Genomic DNA, 18,911 nt, shown 5'->3' with positions numbered 1-18,911 from the left:
TTTCATTTTCTATTCATTGAAGACCTGAAATTACTGCTGACGCTTCATGGAGTCTCATTTTAAGAGCCAACATTTCTCACTTTTTATTTTCTTAAATCTTTAATTTTTTGAAGCTCTACATTCAAGCTAGATCAGTACGGCCCAGGGGCCACATGCGGCTTTAGTCGATTTTGAAACTGATCATATACAACGACATTTTACCATTTTTATTTTTAACTTAAAGTTCTTGATTAGGGACTTGTTTTTCCCCCTTTATTTTTTCCTTTTTTTTTTTCTTTTTTTTTTACAATTCTTTAAAAAACTGCTTTTGTATCATTAATTTGTGATTTATATTTAAATTAACAAAATCAAAACCTTTTTTTTTTTTTTTTAAATCGTATAAAAGTGTGTAATACAGTTGATGTTGTACAATTGTGTACTCATTCAAGTATATATTTTTATTCATTTGTATTCCTTTGTACATTTTCTTTTGGACAGTCCCTGTATGTTTTTGGGCCCCTAAGGAACATACATTGCAGATTTGAGAGCTAATATTTGGCAAAAAGCATCCATTTATAGTTTACCACCAACTGTATCTTGTTTCTTTCCTTTTGAATAGCAAATCCTGGACACATGTTCACATTTTTTTTTTAATTAAATTTTTATCCAAACTCAAGTGGAACTTTTGTCCCCATTTCTCTAGGATTTACTGTTATATATATATATATATATATATATATATATATATATATATATATAATGTAATAATATAATATTCACGTTTCAATAAAGTGTGTATAAAATAATCAGATTTATTCATTTACGATATCAACGTTTTGTTTCTGCAATTACAAATCCAGCCGCTAGATGGCAGCGGTCATTGCCTCCTCTGCCAGGATCTCGCAGGATTTAATTGTTCCTATAGCTGCTAAGACTGAGGACAATAGGATACAGTCGACTGCAGCGATGTTTGGACAAATTTTGGTTTAAAGCAGTTTCTGACCGAGTCAAGTACTCTGAAAATACTACGACCTTAAGTTGCGTGCATGTATATAGATACACAGACTGACATAACATTACTATAGTCCTTTTCCATCCAGAAAAAACAGCAACAACAATTATTTTAACAACACATTTAATTCAAAATTTAACACAATCAATATTTTCTTTAAACAATAAACACTTCAGTGCAAGGAAAACGTGACTTTACGTAGCTCAACTTTGTGCTTTTGAACTGTGACCTTAAGACGTATTGCAGTGTTGTGCAGTTTTGGTAAAAACTGCAATACACACCAGAAAACAACCATTTAAATAACACACACCTTCAAAAACATATCGCTTCAGTAACTTTTTGAGCAGCAATTAAACACAAATTTCATAATTTGGACACGGCCGTCAACAGAGACCCACACAGAACCACACATGAAGCCACAGAGAAGATAATGCAGTTGACCAAACCCTGAGGATGAGAACAAAACTTATATTAAAAAACTGACCGCTAAATTTAGCCCCTGCGTCTTGAGTTTGAAACTTTTCCTTAAGCTTCCGTCTTGTTAAAAAGATACATTACCTTAATTTCTCGGAACACCAGGGACCCCCACAGAGCAGCCACCAGACCATAGCCCTGAAGGGAATCCTTCATTACTTAAATAGTTGTAATGTAATGAGTAATAGTCGATTACTTAAAGATTTGAAACATGTCACATGTTTTTGGCGTCACTAGAGTACTCACGGCAGTGATGATGGGGAAGGTGACGACAGGACTCAGGTAGGTGTTGGCCAGGAACCAGCAGTAAGTTGCTAAAGCCCACATAAGTCCGGACAACATTCCTAGGAAGCGACAAAGTACATTTTATATTCAAGTAGGAAGTAGTTGTGTAAGAAAATATTCCAATTTAATTTTTCACAATACTATACAGATAATGAACTGTACCAATTAAATTATTTTTTTTAATCTTAGTTTAAGGTTTACATTTTAATACAGTGTGTATAAAATAATTCGATTTGTTTATTTATTCATGCGTTTTTTTAGTTTTAGGTTTTTCTCTGCAATTAAACATCCGTCCGCTAGATGGCAGCAGTCTTCGCCTCCTGTGCAGCTACAGTAAATAAGTAAGTAATTAGTATTTATAGAGCGCTTTACAAGATCGGGGTCACAAAGCGCTTAAACAATCAAAAAATACCCAATAAAATAAATACTTAAAAGGTCAAGAGTCTTAGAAAATCAAGGAAAAGGAACAATGAAATCCCGCAAGATCAAGGCAATGACTGAGGACAAGAGGATACAGTCGACTCCAGCGACTTTTAAAGCTGATGTTTGGACAATTTGTGTCAAGCAGTTACGACTTTCCCAAGAGTCATGCAAGAGTCTGTAAATTCAACAGGGTCAAGTACTCGGAAAAACACTACAAATATATCCTTGTTCCTACAGTATCGCAATACATCTTATTGTTGCCACTGTATCGCGATACGTTCATCACCAGATTCTTGCCAATAACCAACCCCTAGTAATAAGGGTTTAAATTGACAGCCGATAATAGAAAGATACTTTTTAAATATATAAAGATCGGCTCTCACCAGGCAGGACGGCTCTGGAGTAAACTCTTGGCCGGTTGTTCATGGCAGCGCAGTAGATGGCAAAGTAAACGGTGCTGGCCAGGAAGATACCGGAACACTGCGCATACACGTAGTCCAGGTCTGAGAGGAGAGCGAGCACGGAGGGCATTAGAGGAACCGGTCGCGGCGGCAGCGGCATCACAACGAACCGTAGATGCTGGCGCCGTGGTACATGCTGTCGTGGCACGAGGAGTGGCTCTTGATGTAGAGGACGGGCGCGAAGGCCGAGCCGTACAGCAGACCCGACAGCACGGCGAGGAAGCAGCCCCTGAAGTCACAAGACTTGGGAGCTAGTTAACGAAATGACACCCGTCGACACAAAATGTTATGACCCCCAGATCAGGTCAGGATAGCTGATCAAGTAGTTTACTTTACAAAAGATGAATAAAATAACTAAAATTTAAGATAAAAGGAATTACATTGATATGCTAGACATACCAAACATTAACCGTTAACTACCCTTTTTGTCAATGTGAAATTTTCATGGATGATCAAGTTCATCAAAATCAAGTCAATGTAAGAAATAAATAAAATAGGTAAAACCTGGCCTTAAAGGAAAGTCGCATTTTTCCAAAGTATAAGTGAAAAGTAAGTAGGAGCAATAGAGACTTCTTTATTTGTTACCGATACTACTGAACATTTTGCATTTGATTCCATTTTTGGTTTTGGCAAAGTATGTACACACCCCGCATTGAAGCATGCTAAACAACTTGCCCGCCTTTGTTTACTCTATATTGTTTATGATTCTCTCTTAATTAACACCAACTGTATTTACGCCCTCAATGAAGCATGCTAAGCTAGCCAACTGTGATTTTTACCACCATTTATTATTGTTTTATAATTCCGTTTTTATTGACATATCACAACTGTACATTTCCTCAATGTAGCATGCTAAGCTTAGTTAGCCAACTGTGATGTTACCGCTATAAACTATTGTTTTATAATTCTCTTTTAATTGAAATATCAAAACTGTAAATTTTCTCAATGTAGCATGCTATGCTAGGTTAGCCAACTTCTATTTAATTTCTTACAAATGTTGCTTTTATCATTCTCTTAAATTGAAACATCAAAATTTGATAAACTTCCTCATTGTAGCACGCAATGTTAAGCTAGCCAACTGTCAATGTGCTAACAGCGGCACTTTAGACCGATTTTAGTCAAATATACTTTTAAAAATAGTCACCAATCTCATTGTTAGTATAAGTTATGTGAGGGTTTTCAAGATTTAATTTATAAGTTAATGTGAAATAATGAAGTAAAATGGCGGCTGCTCTTTTCTGGCTAGCCAAGCTAGGCTGCTAATGGACTAGGATACAACACTCACAGGAAGCGCCTGGTCTTGGATCCGATGACGTCGATCCAGAACTCGGATGAACTGGGCACGTAGTTGCTGGAGTTGGCCCTCTAAAGACACAAACACAAGGTAGCGTTTCAAAAATGGCTGCCAAGACTGAAGATCTCACCCGGTCAATGAGCAGCGGGATGGTTTCTTGCTCCGGATGAGGCTCCACATCAGTCTTGACGAAGACAAAGATCAAACCGCTGAAACGAACACGAGGTTATAGTCCACAAACGGAACCGTTCAATCACGATGGACCGGCTCACCTGAGGAGACAGAGTCCGGCTCCACAGTAGTTCAGGACGGGCTTGGAAACGTCCTGAGCCGGGATTCCGAACCAGCCGAACCTGAGCAGTGAGAAGGTTACCAGACCGGAAGTCTGGACCAGATGGGTCCACCTTCTCACCTGGAGCTGGCCCAGCCGGTCAGGAGGCTGGAGGACCCCCACAGTAAAGTACCAAGTCCAAGACCGATGGCCTTGATGATTGGAACGGCTGCGGCATTTCCTGAAAATAAGTTTGTGTCATGAACAATTTTGAGAATATTTACGTTACTATGATATATTTAAAATACATAAATATTGAATATTGTACTGATGTAGCCGTTTGCATTGGGCTGTGTGACCAGTGACGGCCAACAAATACTAGTTAATATAAAAGTACAGAATTTCTAGAATTTCTGATTTTCTATATGGAAGTATATCAGTGGTCTTTTTTTAACACATACAAAATATTCTTACTCTAATAATTTGAAAAATAAATAAACCTATGTTTCTATTTGTAGACTTTTATTCAATAGAAAATGTTGGTATAATAGTACAAGTGGCACTGATATTCCTCTATATATTCCCTTCATTAATCCATTTTTTTTAGTGTATGGTGTCATCACCTGTAGCCCAGATCACGCCGCCCAACATCGCAAATGGATGGAACTTCGGCGACTGAAGCATCAAGTCTCCGATCATGGCCACGAGCCAGATGGCCGTACAGGTCACCCACTGGAAGAACATTCCTGAGGCAGAAGATTTGTTTGTGAATGTCAAATTAAAACTGAAAGACTACATGAAAAACCCTTAAATTAACTTAATTTACATTACATTTTGAGTGAAATGGATGCGATATTAATTAAATGATGTCAATTTAATACTTAAAAAAAAAACAAAAGGATGCTTCAGTAAGAAATACCCTTATTTTCAGCTCCCAATAGATGGCGCACTCTGCATCAAAATCTTTGGCTTATGAAAACTATTGCAATGCAAACTCACGTCAATTTTAAGATACCATCTGGCCTTCCATTATAAAGGGTTATTTAACGCCCCCCCCCAATAAGTATTTAGAAAAAAAGTATATATTTCTATGAAAATAATGGTAATTAATTCATCCTTATCCCATTTTTTAATTTTAAAATAAATTAATAAAATGTCAAAGTTTAGTATTTCACAATCCCTTTTATGATCATTTGTGTATTTCAGATAAACAGAAAACATGCATTCAATAAATGTCATGTTGGAGAACAATATTCCAATTCAGAGAAATTTTCATTTTAAACAAATTTGGTTGAAGTCTAACATTACTTTCTGATATTATGTGTTAAAAGGAAGGAAAGAGTCCCTAGGAAGAACACAACCCAGCAGGGGAAGTTAATAGAAATCAAAGTGAAGGAAAAATGTATTAAATCTCCGTTTTATAAATAGGAATACAAGATGTCTTTGGCAAAATCCAAGTTACAAAAGATACGATTGGAAGATGATTTTAAGGGAACATTTGCTGACTCACCATCTCCTGTCTCGATTTTCTTCACGGGTACAAAGTTGCTCCCGTACAGCAGCACGGCCACAACATTAGCTGTGATCCCATAAGTGAAGTGGGTCATGTTGGTGGAGCTGAAGTCAAACTCCACGGCGTCCCGCTGGTCTGTGGAGTTCGCATCGCCAACACCTGAAAAGGTGAGAGTGAGTGAAAAGTCGTCTCCGGCGGGAGTTTCAGTACCTCGTGTTATTTCGGTGCTGCAGCTGCTCACCCACCACCGGGTTGTTAGAAATAAAACCAGATATTTAAGATGTGCCATGATAAAACCGACTGACTGAGTTGGTTGTTGGACTCCACTGTGTTGCAGCACAGCAGGATGGCAAGGACCAGCAGGTGCTGCCAATTATCTGATTGGAAACACCCCAAAAACAACCCAGATTTGAATGTGTTAAAAAAAAAAAAAGGTCAATGGAATGTAAATTTGTCAGTGTCAGATCTCATGTTGAATCCGCAACAATGAGTCTATTTTTGTTGCTCATGTGCTGCTGCCCTCTTTCTTTCTTCCTTCCTTCCGTTGTTCCTCCGTCGTTTAAAATATCCCGCTTTTTCCTGTTGATAAAGGCAGTTGCCAGCTCTGACCAGCAGAGTGCGCTGTAAACCTGAACACTTAAAAATAGACAAAATAATAAATGAATGTATTTTTTTTAGATTGCTTTTACGATTTTATTTTTGCATTATGGTTTCACACACAGTCACAGTCAGAACAGTGTCAAAGGTCCTTGACATAAAATGAATCATCAAGCATTTAAAAATGAAACAGTCTAACTATTGATACTGACTCATGTTTGTAGTTTTACCTTTGGATTAAAATAAATGTATATTTAATCAATCCTTCAAAAATATATAATTGTCAAATACATCACGAACTAAGTTTAAATAATATAAAATGTACTCTGAAAGACTCCAAAACCCGTATTTTTCACTCACTTACACCACCATGAAATAAACTATTTTCTCTTATAATAGTATTTTTGATGGGAAAAAGCCCAATAATTCCTTATAATGATAATTCTTTCCCAATTCCAAAAAGTTGTTAATCATTTCTGAAAAATATAAACATTTGCTTCATGTTAAAATCCATACAATTTTTTTACTCACTTAAATATTAACTATATTCTCTCATAACAGTATTTTTGGAATGAAAACGATTTTGAAAAAGTCAAATAATTAATAATTATTATAATTATTCTCCAACTTAAAAAAAACTTTACATATTTGCTCAACAATTTTACAACAATTTCCCAAAGGAGACCTCCTGAGGGATCAACAAAGTTCTACCTTACCTTACCTTACCTTATAATTTCTGAAAAAGATAAACATTTGTTGAATCCAAACCTAAACTATAAAAAATGTCATAACTTTTTACTCACTTCAATATTTTTGGGTCAATATATATAGTGTATAGTGCATTATTTTTCTCTTATAATGGCATTTTTAATGTAAAAACTTTTGTTGACTTCTCGTCAATATCATTTTTTTTCTGTAGTTTTTATGAGTGTGACTTTATAAGGGGGAGGGAGGGCAGAGGCTGAGTGGTTGTCCAGCCTCATCCTTCCACATGCGCACTTCCCTCTCTATATAGAAGCCAATTCCCATTTTTCCAAAATGACTCATGGAAGTTCTCTCTGCGGGTCGCCTGCATCGACCATGACGACCCAACTTTAGAGTCTAATGGGGAAACTTCGCTGGGCCTGCTTCCCGCTGTCCAGACTGATCGGTGGGTTCCGGAGACGTCCTCTGTTCGGACGGAGTCTCATCGTCGCGTCCGTCTGCGTCGTGTACCTCTTCTTCGTGGTGTCCCAAGTGGACTTCTCTCAGAACCGACGCGCCTACAAGGAGAAGTTCCGACGCTTGCGCGGTCTGGATCATGCGGAGTCGAACCCGCGGGGGTTGTCGGACTCTCCGGCTCCGATTCCGACCCGATCCAACGTGGTGTACATCACCCTGAGATCCAAGCGGCTCAAGCCTGCGAATATTCGGGCGTCGGTCAGACCCAAACTCCGACGCAAGGCCAGAAGAAACGCACCCGGAGACGCGCCTTTTACGCGCGGGGTTGAGAATATCACGCGGACGTTTCCCTCCTGGAGGATTGTGGATTATGGGTCGGCGTTGGTCAATGGTTCCGGGTCACACCGAGACTCCTCTGTGATCCGGATTTACAGCCGCAAACCACCACCTTGGTTGAGCCCGCAGGACGTCCGGGCTTTGCGCTTCTTGGCGGAGTCCAAAGTGGTGCGCGTCAAGGAGGTTTCTGAAGGGGAGTCGCGGTCGTTTCTGGTCTTCGAAGGCGAGACCAGGGATGGGAGTCCCGCAACGGACCGGACCGGGATCTGCGGTGGACAGTGCGGACTCGTCAGGAGTCCAGTGGACGCGAGTGAAGTGTTCGCTTTCCATCTGGACCGAGTACTCGGGATAAACCGGACTTTACCCGCCGTGAGTCGCAAGTTCAACTTTTTATACGGTGAGTAGATGTGAGCAAATAAAACACGCTTTCATTTCCTATAATAAAAAAGATACGATTGTAATAAAACTCACTGAACTTTGCAATGAATGGTACATAGGCGGAGCTGAAGATTCCACGGTGCGTGGGGCCCATCTGCCCCTCATACCCACCACCAAGAAACCTACATGAAAAAATATAAAAAATATATATATTTCATTCGAAAAACAAATAATTACTATGAATTCATTTAATAACAAAAATAATTCACGTTTTTAGGTTTTCAATGTTTTTGCTAATAACCACATATCCGACGAAAACTATTCACCTCACATGAATATTTATTGAATAAAAAAGCTCTAAAACCACAATCTTGAAAAATATAACTAAGTGATAGATAAATAGATGTGGATGTATATCTTAAAAAATACTAAAAATAGAACAATAAACAATATATACGCTGTAAAAATAATAAGAATAAATCAAGTTTATTTTCGTAAAGACGAGGGGTCCCCAAACCTTTTTTTTTCTGTGAGGGCCACGTAACTTTTATTTAATAGAGAGCCATGATCAGTTGGTAACAGTAAATAGTTTTACGGAAATCCACACAAAACCAAATAAGCCTTTATAAGAAATAAAAAAAATCATGAATTAACAAATAATACATTAACATCAGACCTTATTAAAGAGCAAATGCAAGTAGGCGTAAAATCTAAGAACAAAAAACATACAGTCATGATTTTCAACTCCTAAAATTGGGTGGTCCTATATTTTTGTCACACACTGTCTATAAACAGACATTCGAATGCGCCTCTGGTATTGCTCAGGGGGCGATATTAAATATGGCATCATTTTCACTGAGAGTGCCATCTAGTGGCCAGTCAAACCGTATTGATATACAGCATCAGCTGGTTCATGAGGTGTTATCAACCCATCACTACTAACATACATATTGGATTCTGCAGTTTAATAATATATAAAGCAATAAAACAAATGAAAAATAAAATAAAAGTGGTGATCAATAGATGTATTATTCATCGTGTGCTTTTCCAAAGTCAGACTTAATATATTTTCCACTTTAAATATTTCAACCTCTTGGAAGTTCCAGTTCAACCCTTGGCCCTCTAGCCATATATTATAGTACACGCTTCAAGCATACTCCCCTTTTATTATTAACATCTATCCTCCGAGCTTGAGAACAACTGCTAAACCAACCAATTCTCTCTCTCTCTCTAGATGGCCGTCCCTGTCCGGTGGTGGCGTGGGAAGAGTCTCTCCACTCCAATGACCCTGCAGCAGGCAGGTCCACTGTCGGGGTCACATGGGGGGAGTACCAGAGGTCCCTAAAGCAGAGGTGTTGGCTTAAAAACACTGTTCCGAGGGAAGAATCCGGATGTTCCACCGTCCACCACCACGAGTGGAGCAAGATGGCGCTGTTTGATTTCATGCTGCAGGTGAGAAGCAACTCAAGAAGTGAGTCAAAGTCAGAGGAATCACGATGGACGTTCAATGAAAGTGCAACTCGTGTGTGGCTGAATCCTCCGCAAAAAATTCCGGACATACTTCCGAGATAAGTTTTTACAAAAGGTCTTTCATCTGAGATCAGCAAAACAAGCCGTCATCTGGAGTTACTTTAAAAGAGCCTAAATATCCTCCGAGAGTTTTTTCTTTTTTTTTTGTTTGACTCTGACTGGAAAGATGTTTGATTTCCTGGACGGGATCACAGGATCATTGTTGTGCGCAAGACGACGCATTTCCGGAGAATCCAATCAACTCCTGATCGGCAGAAGTGCAGAGGAGAATGTGAATCGTAGCTCAGGTCAGAGAGCTTTAGTAGCCAGTGCTTTATTTTATAATTCTGAACTTTATATTTAAGTTGACAAATCATATTTTACTGTGACATACACGTAACAAGAAATTCCTCAACAAGAAGAACCAACCTTGACAACCTGATAATTCCTCTAAAAAGACGTCCAAATCTTTTTTTTCCAATACCTCCACATAATATATAATATAATACATTTAATCGATGACCCACCATTTAAACTAACCTCTTTCTTGAGACCCACTACATATAGACCTACTTTCCTTCACTGCTGTATCTTTGGGTGATATTTCAGCACTAGTGAACAAGATGAAACCCTCCTCTTGCTCAGATGACGTCCTTCCTTGTAGGCTTTTTATCAAAGTATTTGATGTAATTGGCCCCTGGGTTACCAATATGGTAAACCTCTCCCTTTCCACAGGGTTTTTTCCCAATGCATTTAAACATGCCATTGTGGAGCCTCTGCTCAAAAAACCAGGCTTAGACCCAACTGACCTCAGTAATTTCAGGCCTATTTCTAAGCTCCCTTTCTTGTCCAAGATCTTGGAGAAGGTGGTGTCCGAGCAGCTGTCTTTGTTCCTGGATCAGAGCGACATCCATGAGAAGTTTCAGTCTGGCTTCCGTAAACATCACTCTACGGAGACAGCTTTATTGAAAGTGTCCAGTGACATCATGATGTCGGCTGACTCTGGTAAATTCACTGTTCTGGTTCTCTTGGATCTGTCGTCAGCCTTTGACACAGTTGATCACCAGATCCTGCTTAGAAGACTAAGGGATGAATTGGGACTGTCTGGGTCTGTGTTAGAATGGTTCTCATCTTACCTTTCTGGGCGCAGTTTTAGTGTATCTGCCAATCAAATGAGGTCTGAATCGGCAGATCTGTTGTGTGGAGTCCCTCAAGGTTCTGTTCTGGGTCCTTTATTGTTTTTGCTGTACTTGATTCCCCTTGGTAAAATCATTCAGAGATTTCCAGATGTTTCTTATCACATTTTTGCTGATGACATCCAGCTCTACTGCTCTTTTGACCCAACTGAGCCCCAAAGGCTGAACAGTCAATTGTTTGCTAGAAATCAAACAATGGCTGAGTGAAAACACTTTACAGCTTAATGTGGACAAAACTGAAACTCTGGTGATTGCTCCTGATGATAAGATTCCAGGGTTGAGTCAGTACTTGGGTGACTTAGGTCAGTCCATCAAACTGAGCCTGAGAAACCTGGGTGTTGTATTTGATAAAGACATGTCTCTTGTTCAACACTGCAGAAAACTGACCAGAAACTGTTTCCTTCAACTGAGAAAAATCTCTAAACTTAGGAAAATGTTGTCACAACATGATCTGGAGCTTGTAATCCATGCGTTTGTTTCTTCTCGTCTGGACTATTGTAACAGTTTGTTTTCATGTCTTAACAAGAAGGAGCTGTCTCACCTGCAGTTGATTCAGAACTCTGCAGCGAGAATTCTGACCCGCTCAAGTAGAAGAACTCACATTTCTCCGATCCTTAAAACTCTTCACTGGCTTCCAGTTTCTTTCAGGATCAACTTTAAAATTCTGGTTCTTACTTTCAGAGCTATTCATGGTCAGGCTCCTCCTTACATCACTGATCTGATCCAGCCTTACACCCCAGCTCGGGCTCTGAGGTCTGTGGATCAGAATCTACTTATGGTTCCACGCACACGGCTCAGGACCAGAGGAGAGAAATCTTTTCAGGCTGTTGCTCCTAAGCTTTCGAACAATCTTCCTCTCTCTTTGCGCTTGATGGAGTCTACTGACTCCTTTAAGAAACATCTTAAGACGTTTCTATTTGTTCAGGCTTTTCCTTGAATTTCTCGAAACTCCTGTGTTGTTCTCGGTGTTGACTTGATCTTTGAAGTATGTACTGTTTTGAGTGTTGTTTTGATTGTTAAAGCGCTTTGTGACCCTGGTCTCGAAAAGCGCTATATAAATAAATATTACTTACTTACTTACTTACTTACTTACTAAATGTGACTTAAAAATATGGTAACAAGTGGTTTTGTCCTTCATAGAACATAAGCATTGGCTTCACATGTGAATTCGTTGGTTTAGGTGCAGCCAACAAAAGTGATGTCCAATTTTTATTGAGGTGTTTTATAGAATTGAAGTCATTGCAATTAGGTCACCAAGATAAAGAAAATGTGAACTTCAAGAACATGCAAAAAATAAGAGCCAAGTGTAAAGAAAGTTCGAGGGGGGTCGGCTTAAAACAGCTGGATTGGCTGAAGGCGGGCTGGGTATTCCCCACGGTAGGGAAGTATGTGAAGCCTCAGAAGAATTTAAGGGAGGGTGGCGCCGTCTCAACCTGGCATCTGCACATGATGCACTTTTTCTTTCCAGATCCATAACCGACTGGATCGGGGCTGCTGTGGGTTCAGGCCCCGACGAGAGGACTCCTGTGTGGACCTTGAGGTCGGATGTAAGAACCAGGACCAGATACCACTGGGAAACATCATCCACAAGCGTGACGACCCTAGACGCCTGGTCTTCACCCAAAGCTTGGGCTACTTTGACCGCAACGAAGACAACCTGGACTTCCGGCTCCTGGAGGGGATTAAGGAGTGAGTTTGGATCATGGTGTCCTCGTATAGATTTGGGTCCAGGATTTTATCTTCTTTGTCTTTTACATGTTGTTTTCTTTGCGTTAGAATTCAGGTCAATAACAAAATTATTTTCCCACTGTGATCTGGTAATTTTAAGCAGGGATGTTATGATCCGATTTATTTTGAGTGATCAGTCCCAATGATACCGATCCAGCACCTTTTTTCTTTTTTTTTTTACATATGCTTTAATTAAAGATGTGAATCAATGCAACATGGCCGTACAACTTTAAAGATTTAAAAAAGTATTACTTACATTTTTTATGATGCTTCTAACACATGAAAAAAACAACTGTATCGATGTGATCATGTGACTAAATCCAAATCTCATCAGTTCTTCCAAAAATATCAGTATCTGCAGCTGATACAGATTACAGACAGAGTATCGGATCTTCTTCTTCTCCTTCTTTTCCTTTCGGCTGCTCCCTTCAGGGGTCACCACAATCAACCTCCATCGAAGCCTGTTCTCTGTATCCCCCTCTTTCACACCAACCAACTTCATGTCGTCTTTCACTAGGTCCAAAAACCTTCTCATTGGTCTTCCTCTAGACCTCCTGCCTGGCAGTTCCAACCCCAGCATCCTTCTATCAGTAGACTCACTATCCCTCCTCTATACATGACCAAACCATCTCATTCTCTCTGACCTTATCTTCAAAACATCTAACATGTGCTATTCATCTGATTGACTCATTCCTGATCCATCTTCGTCACTCCCAAAGAGAACCTCAACATCTTCATCTCTGCTACCTCCAGCTCTGCTTCCTGCATTTTCCTCAGTGCCACTGTCTAGACCATAGGTCATGGCTGGTCTCACCACTGTCTTGTATATCTTTCCTTTCTTTCTGGCGGATACTTTATCACACATTACTCCTGACACTTTTCTCCACCCATTCCACCCAGCTTGAACACGTTTCTTCACCTCTTTTCCACACTCTCCACTGCTCTAGACTGTTGACCCGAAATATTGAAAATCCTGTACCTTCTTCATCTCTACTCCCTGTAGCCTCATGGTTCCACTTGGGTTCCTCTCATTCAAACACATCTGTTTGCTTCGTCTAACCTCTCCACCTCCTCCAGCTTTTCCTCCACCTGGTTCTGCTCTCACCACAGATTACAATGTCATCTGCAAACATCATAGTCCATGGAGATTCCTGTCTAACCTCATCTGTCAGTCCGTCAATCACCACCAACAAGAAGGGACTCAGAGCCGAGCCCTGATGTGGTCCCACCTCCACATACTTATCTGCTACTCCAGACTTCCTCATACAGTACCATAGTTTCTCTCTCGGCAACCCTGTCATAAGCTTTTTCCAGATCTACAAAGGCACAATGCAGCTCCCTCTGACCTTCTCTGAAATTCTCTACCAACATTCTTAAAGCAAATTTTCTTCCTCACTTCACCTTTACTAATCTCTGCTACTTCACGGTTCACAGTAGTCACCTCATTCATTAGCTCTTCAAAGTACTCTTTCCATCTTCCTATTACTTCCGTGTCACCTGTCAACACACGTCCCTCTCCATCCTTAATCACCCGAACCTGCTGCACATCCTTCGCATCTCTATCTCTCTGTTTTGCATTTGTTTTGCCTTTGCCACCTCTAACTTTACACTGTGTTGCATCTCCCTGTACCCCTGTCTGCTCTCTTCAGTCTTCTCAGTGTCCCACTTTTTCTTAGCTAACCTCTTTCTCTTTATTAATCCTTCCCCATTCCACCACCAAGTCTTCTTATCTACTTTCCTTCCAGACGACACACCAAGTACTCTCCTACCTGTCTCCCTAATCATATTAGCTGTTGCTGTCCAGTCATTTGGGAGCTCTCCCTGACCACCCAGATTCTTTCTCAACTCCTCTCTGAAAACCACAGAACAGTCCTCTCTTTTCAGCTTCCACCACTATGTCCTTTGTTCTGCCTTTGTCCTCTTCGTCTTCCTTGTGGCCAGATTCATCCTGCAGAGCACCATCCTATGCATCTTCTTGAAAATAGACATTTCCATCCTTTTTGCAAAGTCTACCACCTCTGTGTCCCTGTCCTGGATACCAAACCTGCCCATCACTTCTTCATCACCTCTATTTCCTGCACCAACATGTCCATTGAATTGTGCACCCATTACCACTCTCTCACCTCTGGGGATATTCTGCAACACTTCACCTTCCTCACTCCCCTCTCCTCTAATTCACATCCCACCTGTGGGGCATAGCCACTAATAACATTTTACATCACACCTTCGACTTCGACCCACATTAGCCCAATTTCCATTGTTGCCGTGTGGATTGTCGGCACCAATGGCGGTCGTTGTTAACCCGGGACTCGACAGATCCGTATGGAAGTCATGGTAGTGATTCGCATATGTGGTTTTGGCACAGATTTTACGTCGAATGCCCTTCCTGACACTACCCGCTGCATTATCGGATCTGGACATCCATAATTATGAGTACACAGAGAACTCAGATAGATTTGTGGTCTCTCTGTTTGTTTGTTTTTTATTCTGTCCGAAACACACTTTCAATTGTGTTCTTTTCGTCCCTTTGTGGGATAAAAGGTAGTAGTCAACATAGGGGCTTCCTCTGGTGGAGAGTAGCATTACAACATCTATAAAACTATACAACAAACATAAGGTTTGATTTTTCCTGGTGACCTACAACCTTCTCAACTCTTACCTTCTTCTGCTCAGAGTCCCGGAGGAGGCGGTGTCGGTGCTGAGGAGCAGGAAGCTGAGAGAGAAGCTGCTTCAGTCTCTCTTCCTGGACCAGACCTACTGGGAGAGTCAAGGTGGCCGGAAAGGAATCGAGAAGCTGATCGACGTGATCGAGAGGCGAGCCCAGGTCCTGCTCACTTACATCAACGCTCATGGAATCAGAGCGGTGTCAATGAGCAACTGAGCGTTGTGTTTACGCCGAACACTGAACTTAACACTTTTAAAATGAAGGAATACAACTCTAAGATTATTTTCTTAAATTTATCAACGGCCTCTCTTTGACTGAGGGATTTTTTGAATGGCAAAACTCTAATAACTGAAGTTATTTTTGGAAGTAATCTAGTTTTTTTAGCACTTTAAATAAGTAATATCGTGGGTCCCATAAAAGGCCGGCCATATTTGGCCCAAGAGTATTAAGTCTGATACCTTTATTCTCTTCAACAATAAATCAACCGTAGAGTCAGTCAGAGAATATCTGTGACAATCCATCGTAAAATAGAGCGGACAACACAGCCGCACAGAAATAGTCTCTGAAACCGGAGCCAGAATGAGGTGGTCCCTCTCGTAAACATGATGCCAGCGCATCGTTCCGGGGGGCTTAGCCAGACATTTCCATGTGGGGGCTTGTGTTGTTTTAACCCCTCGTCACCCGCGCTCGAGCGTCATGAGGGTCCTGGTCCTGCTGTGTTTGTGTAGCAAAGACCCTCGGGCAGGACTCTCCTGTGAGCAGATGGGAGTTGACTTTGACCAGTTTTACATCCATGACACGAAAGCGACCGGGACCCCCCCGGCTCTGAACCATCGCTCAGTGAAATTAGAACGCAGTCGACAGTTTCCCACGGGTCAAAGTTCGCGGTCCAAGCCGTCAAAAGAGCTCTGGCAGCTATTTGACACAGACAATTTTTAGTTTCCACTCATGCAGGCGACTCTGATTGTAGTGACACTATGTTGTGTGAAGTAGCAGAAAGACAAGAAGAGAAAAAAATAACCTCAATGAAAAAGCGTTTATGAATAATTGGATTAATACATTATAGATAAACTTTTATAAACTTTTGGCCAGAGTGGAAAGGGGTTTTGTTTTGTAGCATTGTTTCACCAGATAATGTGATTTCCAACCGTAAAGAGGATCAGCTCCTCTGATTCTGAGACCTTGAAAATGTTGTGGACAGAGCTGAGCCAAAAGACAAGGCCTTGTTATGATTTCTTACCATCTTTTTTAGCGTCCGAACGATGAAGATTGTCTAACAAAGGGCTTTCTGCGATGGTGGTTTGACCCTCAGAAGCTCAGTCATCCAGCAGAGACTCAGAGTAGAACCTCTCCTCCTCCACGAGCATCTCGTTACGATATCTCCCGGCCGTCCAGGGGCAGACCAAAGACTGGAGAGTGAGATGACCATCGACCTGGGAACACCTTCATATTCCAGAAGATCATATTTATGTATGACAACGTTTCAATATTTTGAGGCGGCAAAATCATTTTTCACTGAATAAATAAAATCAAAATATACATAAAAGTTAATAATGATAACTTTGCTTGAATGTACTTGCAAAACAATGTGGAATTATGAATAAGTCATCAGTTTCATTACAAATTTTTGACTTGAAATGTTTTTGTTTAAAAAATAAATACAATAATTGTTCAACCTTGAACCCTTAATCTGAAAATATTTAAAAATACATTTCACTTTACTGCTCTGATACAATGCGTGTTTGTCTACGTTGCAATAAAGATCAGTTTCCTACTTTTCCTTGTCTCAGAGAGTTGAATTTAAAACTAGGTCACTTGAAAACCTGAACTGACTTATTTTTAAAGCATGTTAAATTAGATTTCCATGACTGATTCTGAACGAAGAGGACGATGAAGAGAGTCTTTGAGTCGATAGAGGAGTTGATGTGAATTTGCACCGTCGGCTGTTTGGACTCCACACAGAGAAGTTCTTTATTCTCGTCACATCGGATCACATTCCTTCCTGCTGTGACATCACTGCCTCTAACATTTATTTCCTACTTAAGTAGTGACTTCATCCCAGTTTCATGTAATAAGTGATTTAAAAAAAAAATAAAAATTGTCATGCAAATTTGTGACTTTGAAGTTGGTAGAACTGTTTGAATATTGTTTTTACAGAATGAAGTCTGTCTATTGATAATAATCTGTCAACCCTGACAGTCGTTTTTTAAGGTTTTAAAATAAGTTCTGAGGGTTATGTTACCCAAAGATTAGTGTTGCTCTGAATATTGAGGCAGTTAAACCTGGTAAATAGTCTGAGTGATTCACACCCGTTTTGTGGTGAAGATGTTGCACTCTGCGTTTCTGTTGCAGGGACTTTCCCCGGGACCTGGTTCTGGTCCTCAATCCATTTAATACAGGGTCCAACAAAAAGACAAATAATCATTTTACATAATTTCCGTTGTATTAATTATTATTAACTGAAAAGCGTTTTATTTGGAAAGAACACAACATTTCTCTGAGTTAGTGTTTAGTCAAGACACTTCTTTTTCAGTCAATTTTAGTGAAAAAAAAACAAAACCCTGTCAACAAAAATGAGTAAAACAAAATCTGTATGGGACCAAAAATCGTATTGCTGAAGACTGCTCCATGAAAAAATGCTGTAGTTTGATTCTACCGAGAATAGATTCCTTTACTATCTTCTAGTTTATTTAGCTGTTAAACCCGGGCATCAGTCCGAGCGATTCACTCTGTAATTAAGTCTCACAGACTTACTTTGTTTTCTTTAATCAATCAGAATCACAGTCGCCCTTTGACCAAAGAGGAATGGCAGACAAATTGTTCCCGGGGAACTGGGACACAAGAGGAGAGAATGAAAACAAGCTTCCTTCTTTTTTTTTCTCAGCGAGGACATTTTCTGCAATCACACGCCTCGTTTGAACCATAATTAAACCTCTGTAATTGAACATCTCTGAGGAAACATCCTCGCCGGCAGAACTTTGTTTAAACAAAAACATCGTTTATCGAAAACGACGGTTACGGATTGTTTCCTCCTGCGGCTGTGTAGACACAACAGAGCCTCCGTCTCCGTCGCAAGATAAGTCTGAGGATCTGAAAGAATGTCAACACGGTTCTGATAGAATCAAGTCAAATCTTGCTGCTTTCATTCGGGTTTATTTGTTCTCAGGTTTCACTGACAACAGATGTGTTGACAGGGAGGACATGTCGGGACAGATATTGCAGATGTGATGAGAACATAGAGTTGAGTTCTCAGAGAGGAAAAAGGTTATGGTTTCATGTGTTATCCTCTCAAAAATGAATTACAAGCATAAAGAAATCTGAAAATATAATATCAAAATAATAAAATCATCACCGACCCTGGAAAAAGAAAAAAGTTTTTTTTCTCACGATGAGCAATAAAAGGAATTTTCTCCGTATGATTCTTGGTCTGACTTTACGACTCCTCAGATCCCATTCGTCCTCCACGGGGTTCCCAGCCTTGGAAGTCTCATGATGATTTGCAACCAGGGCAGCAAATGCTTCTGATGTTAAATCATCCCACACGTCTCCGGCGCTGCTTCAAAGTCCTGCACCAGGAACAGTTGTGACCCCAGAAAGATGAGTCGAAGAGATGAAGAGAAGGTGAGGAA

At 40.3% G+C, this 18,911-nt stretch overlaps 2 protein-coding genes and 1 pseudogene across 2 annotated transcripts; 1 reads left to right on the top strand and 2 right to left on the bottom strand.

Moving 5' to 3' along the window:
• Nucleotides 1-1,317: 1,317 nt before the first annotated feature.
• LOC148071973 (transmembrane protein 144-like) lies at nucleotides 1,318-7,391 on the bottom strand. The gene is made up of 13 exons (XM_087798633.1): nucleotides 7,379-7,391; nucleotides 6,018-6,089; nucleotides 5,710-5,871; nucleotides 4,823-4,945; nucleotides 4,341-4,440; nucleotides 4,201-4,281; nucleotides 4,059-4,137; nucleotides 3,920-3,999; nucleotides 2,745-2,863; nucleotides 2,557-2,676; nucleotides 1,712-1,809; nucleotides 1,550-1,603; nucleotides 1,318-1,438 (listed from the first exon to the last, which is right to left on the bottom strand). Exons 1-13 carry the CDS (start codon nucleotides 7,389-7,391, stop codon nucleotides 1,355-1,357), a joined length of 1,185 nt encoding a protein of 394 aa, XP_087654759.1. The 3' UTR covers nucleotides 1,318-1,354.
• On the top strand, nucleotides 7,099-17,078 carry gask1b (golgi associated kinase 1B). Its single transcript, XM_087799275.1, has 4 exons — nucleotides 7,099-8,203; nucleotides 9,419-9,636; nucleotides 12,358-12,578; nucleotides 15,291-17,078. The coding sequence occupies exons 1-4, from the start codon at nucleotides 7,414-7,416 to the stop codon at nucleotides 15,496-15,498; spliced, it is 1,437 nt and encodes a 478-aa protein (XP_087655401.1). The 5' UTR covers nucleotides 7,099-7,413; the 3' UTR covers nucleotides 15,499-17,078.
• LOC148071972 (uncharacterized) lies at nucleotides 12,585-15,278 on the bottom strand (annotated as a pseudogene).
• Nucleotides 17,079-18,911: the final 1,833 nt, after the last annotated feature.

Source organism: Callionymus lyra, chromosome 9 (assembly GCF_982586985.1).
Source record: "Callionymus lyra chromosome 9, fCalLyr1.hap1.1, whole genome shotgun sequence".
NCBI classification, from domain to species: domain Eukaryota; kingdom Metazoa; phylum Chordata; class Actinopteri; order Syngnathiformes; family Callionymidae; genus Callionymus; species Callionymus lyra.
This window is presented reverse-complemented; position numbering and strand designations above follow the sequence as displayed.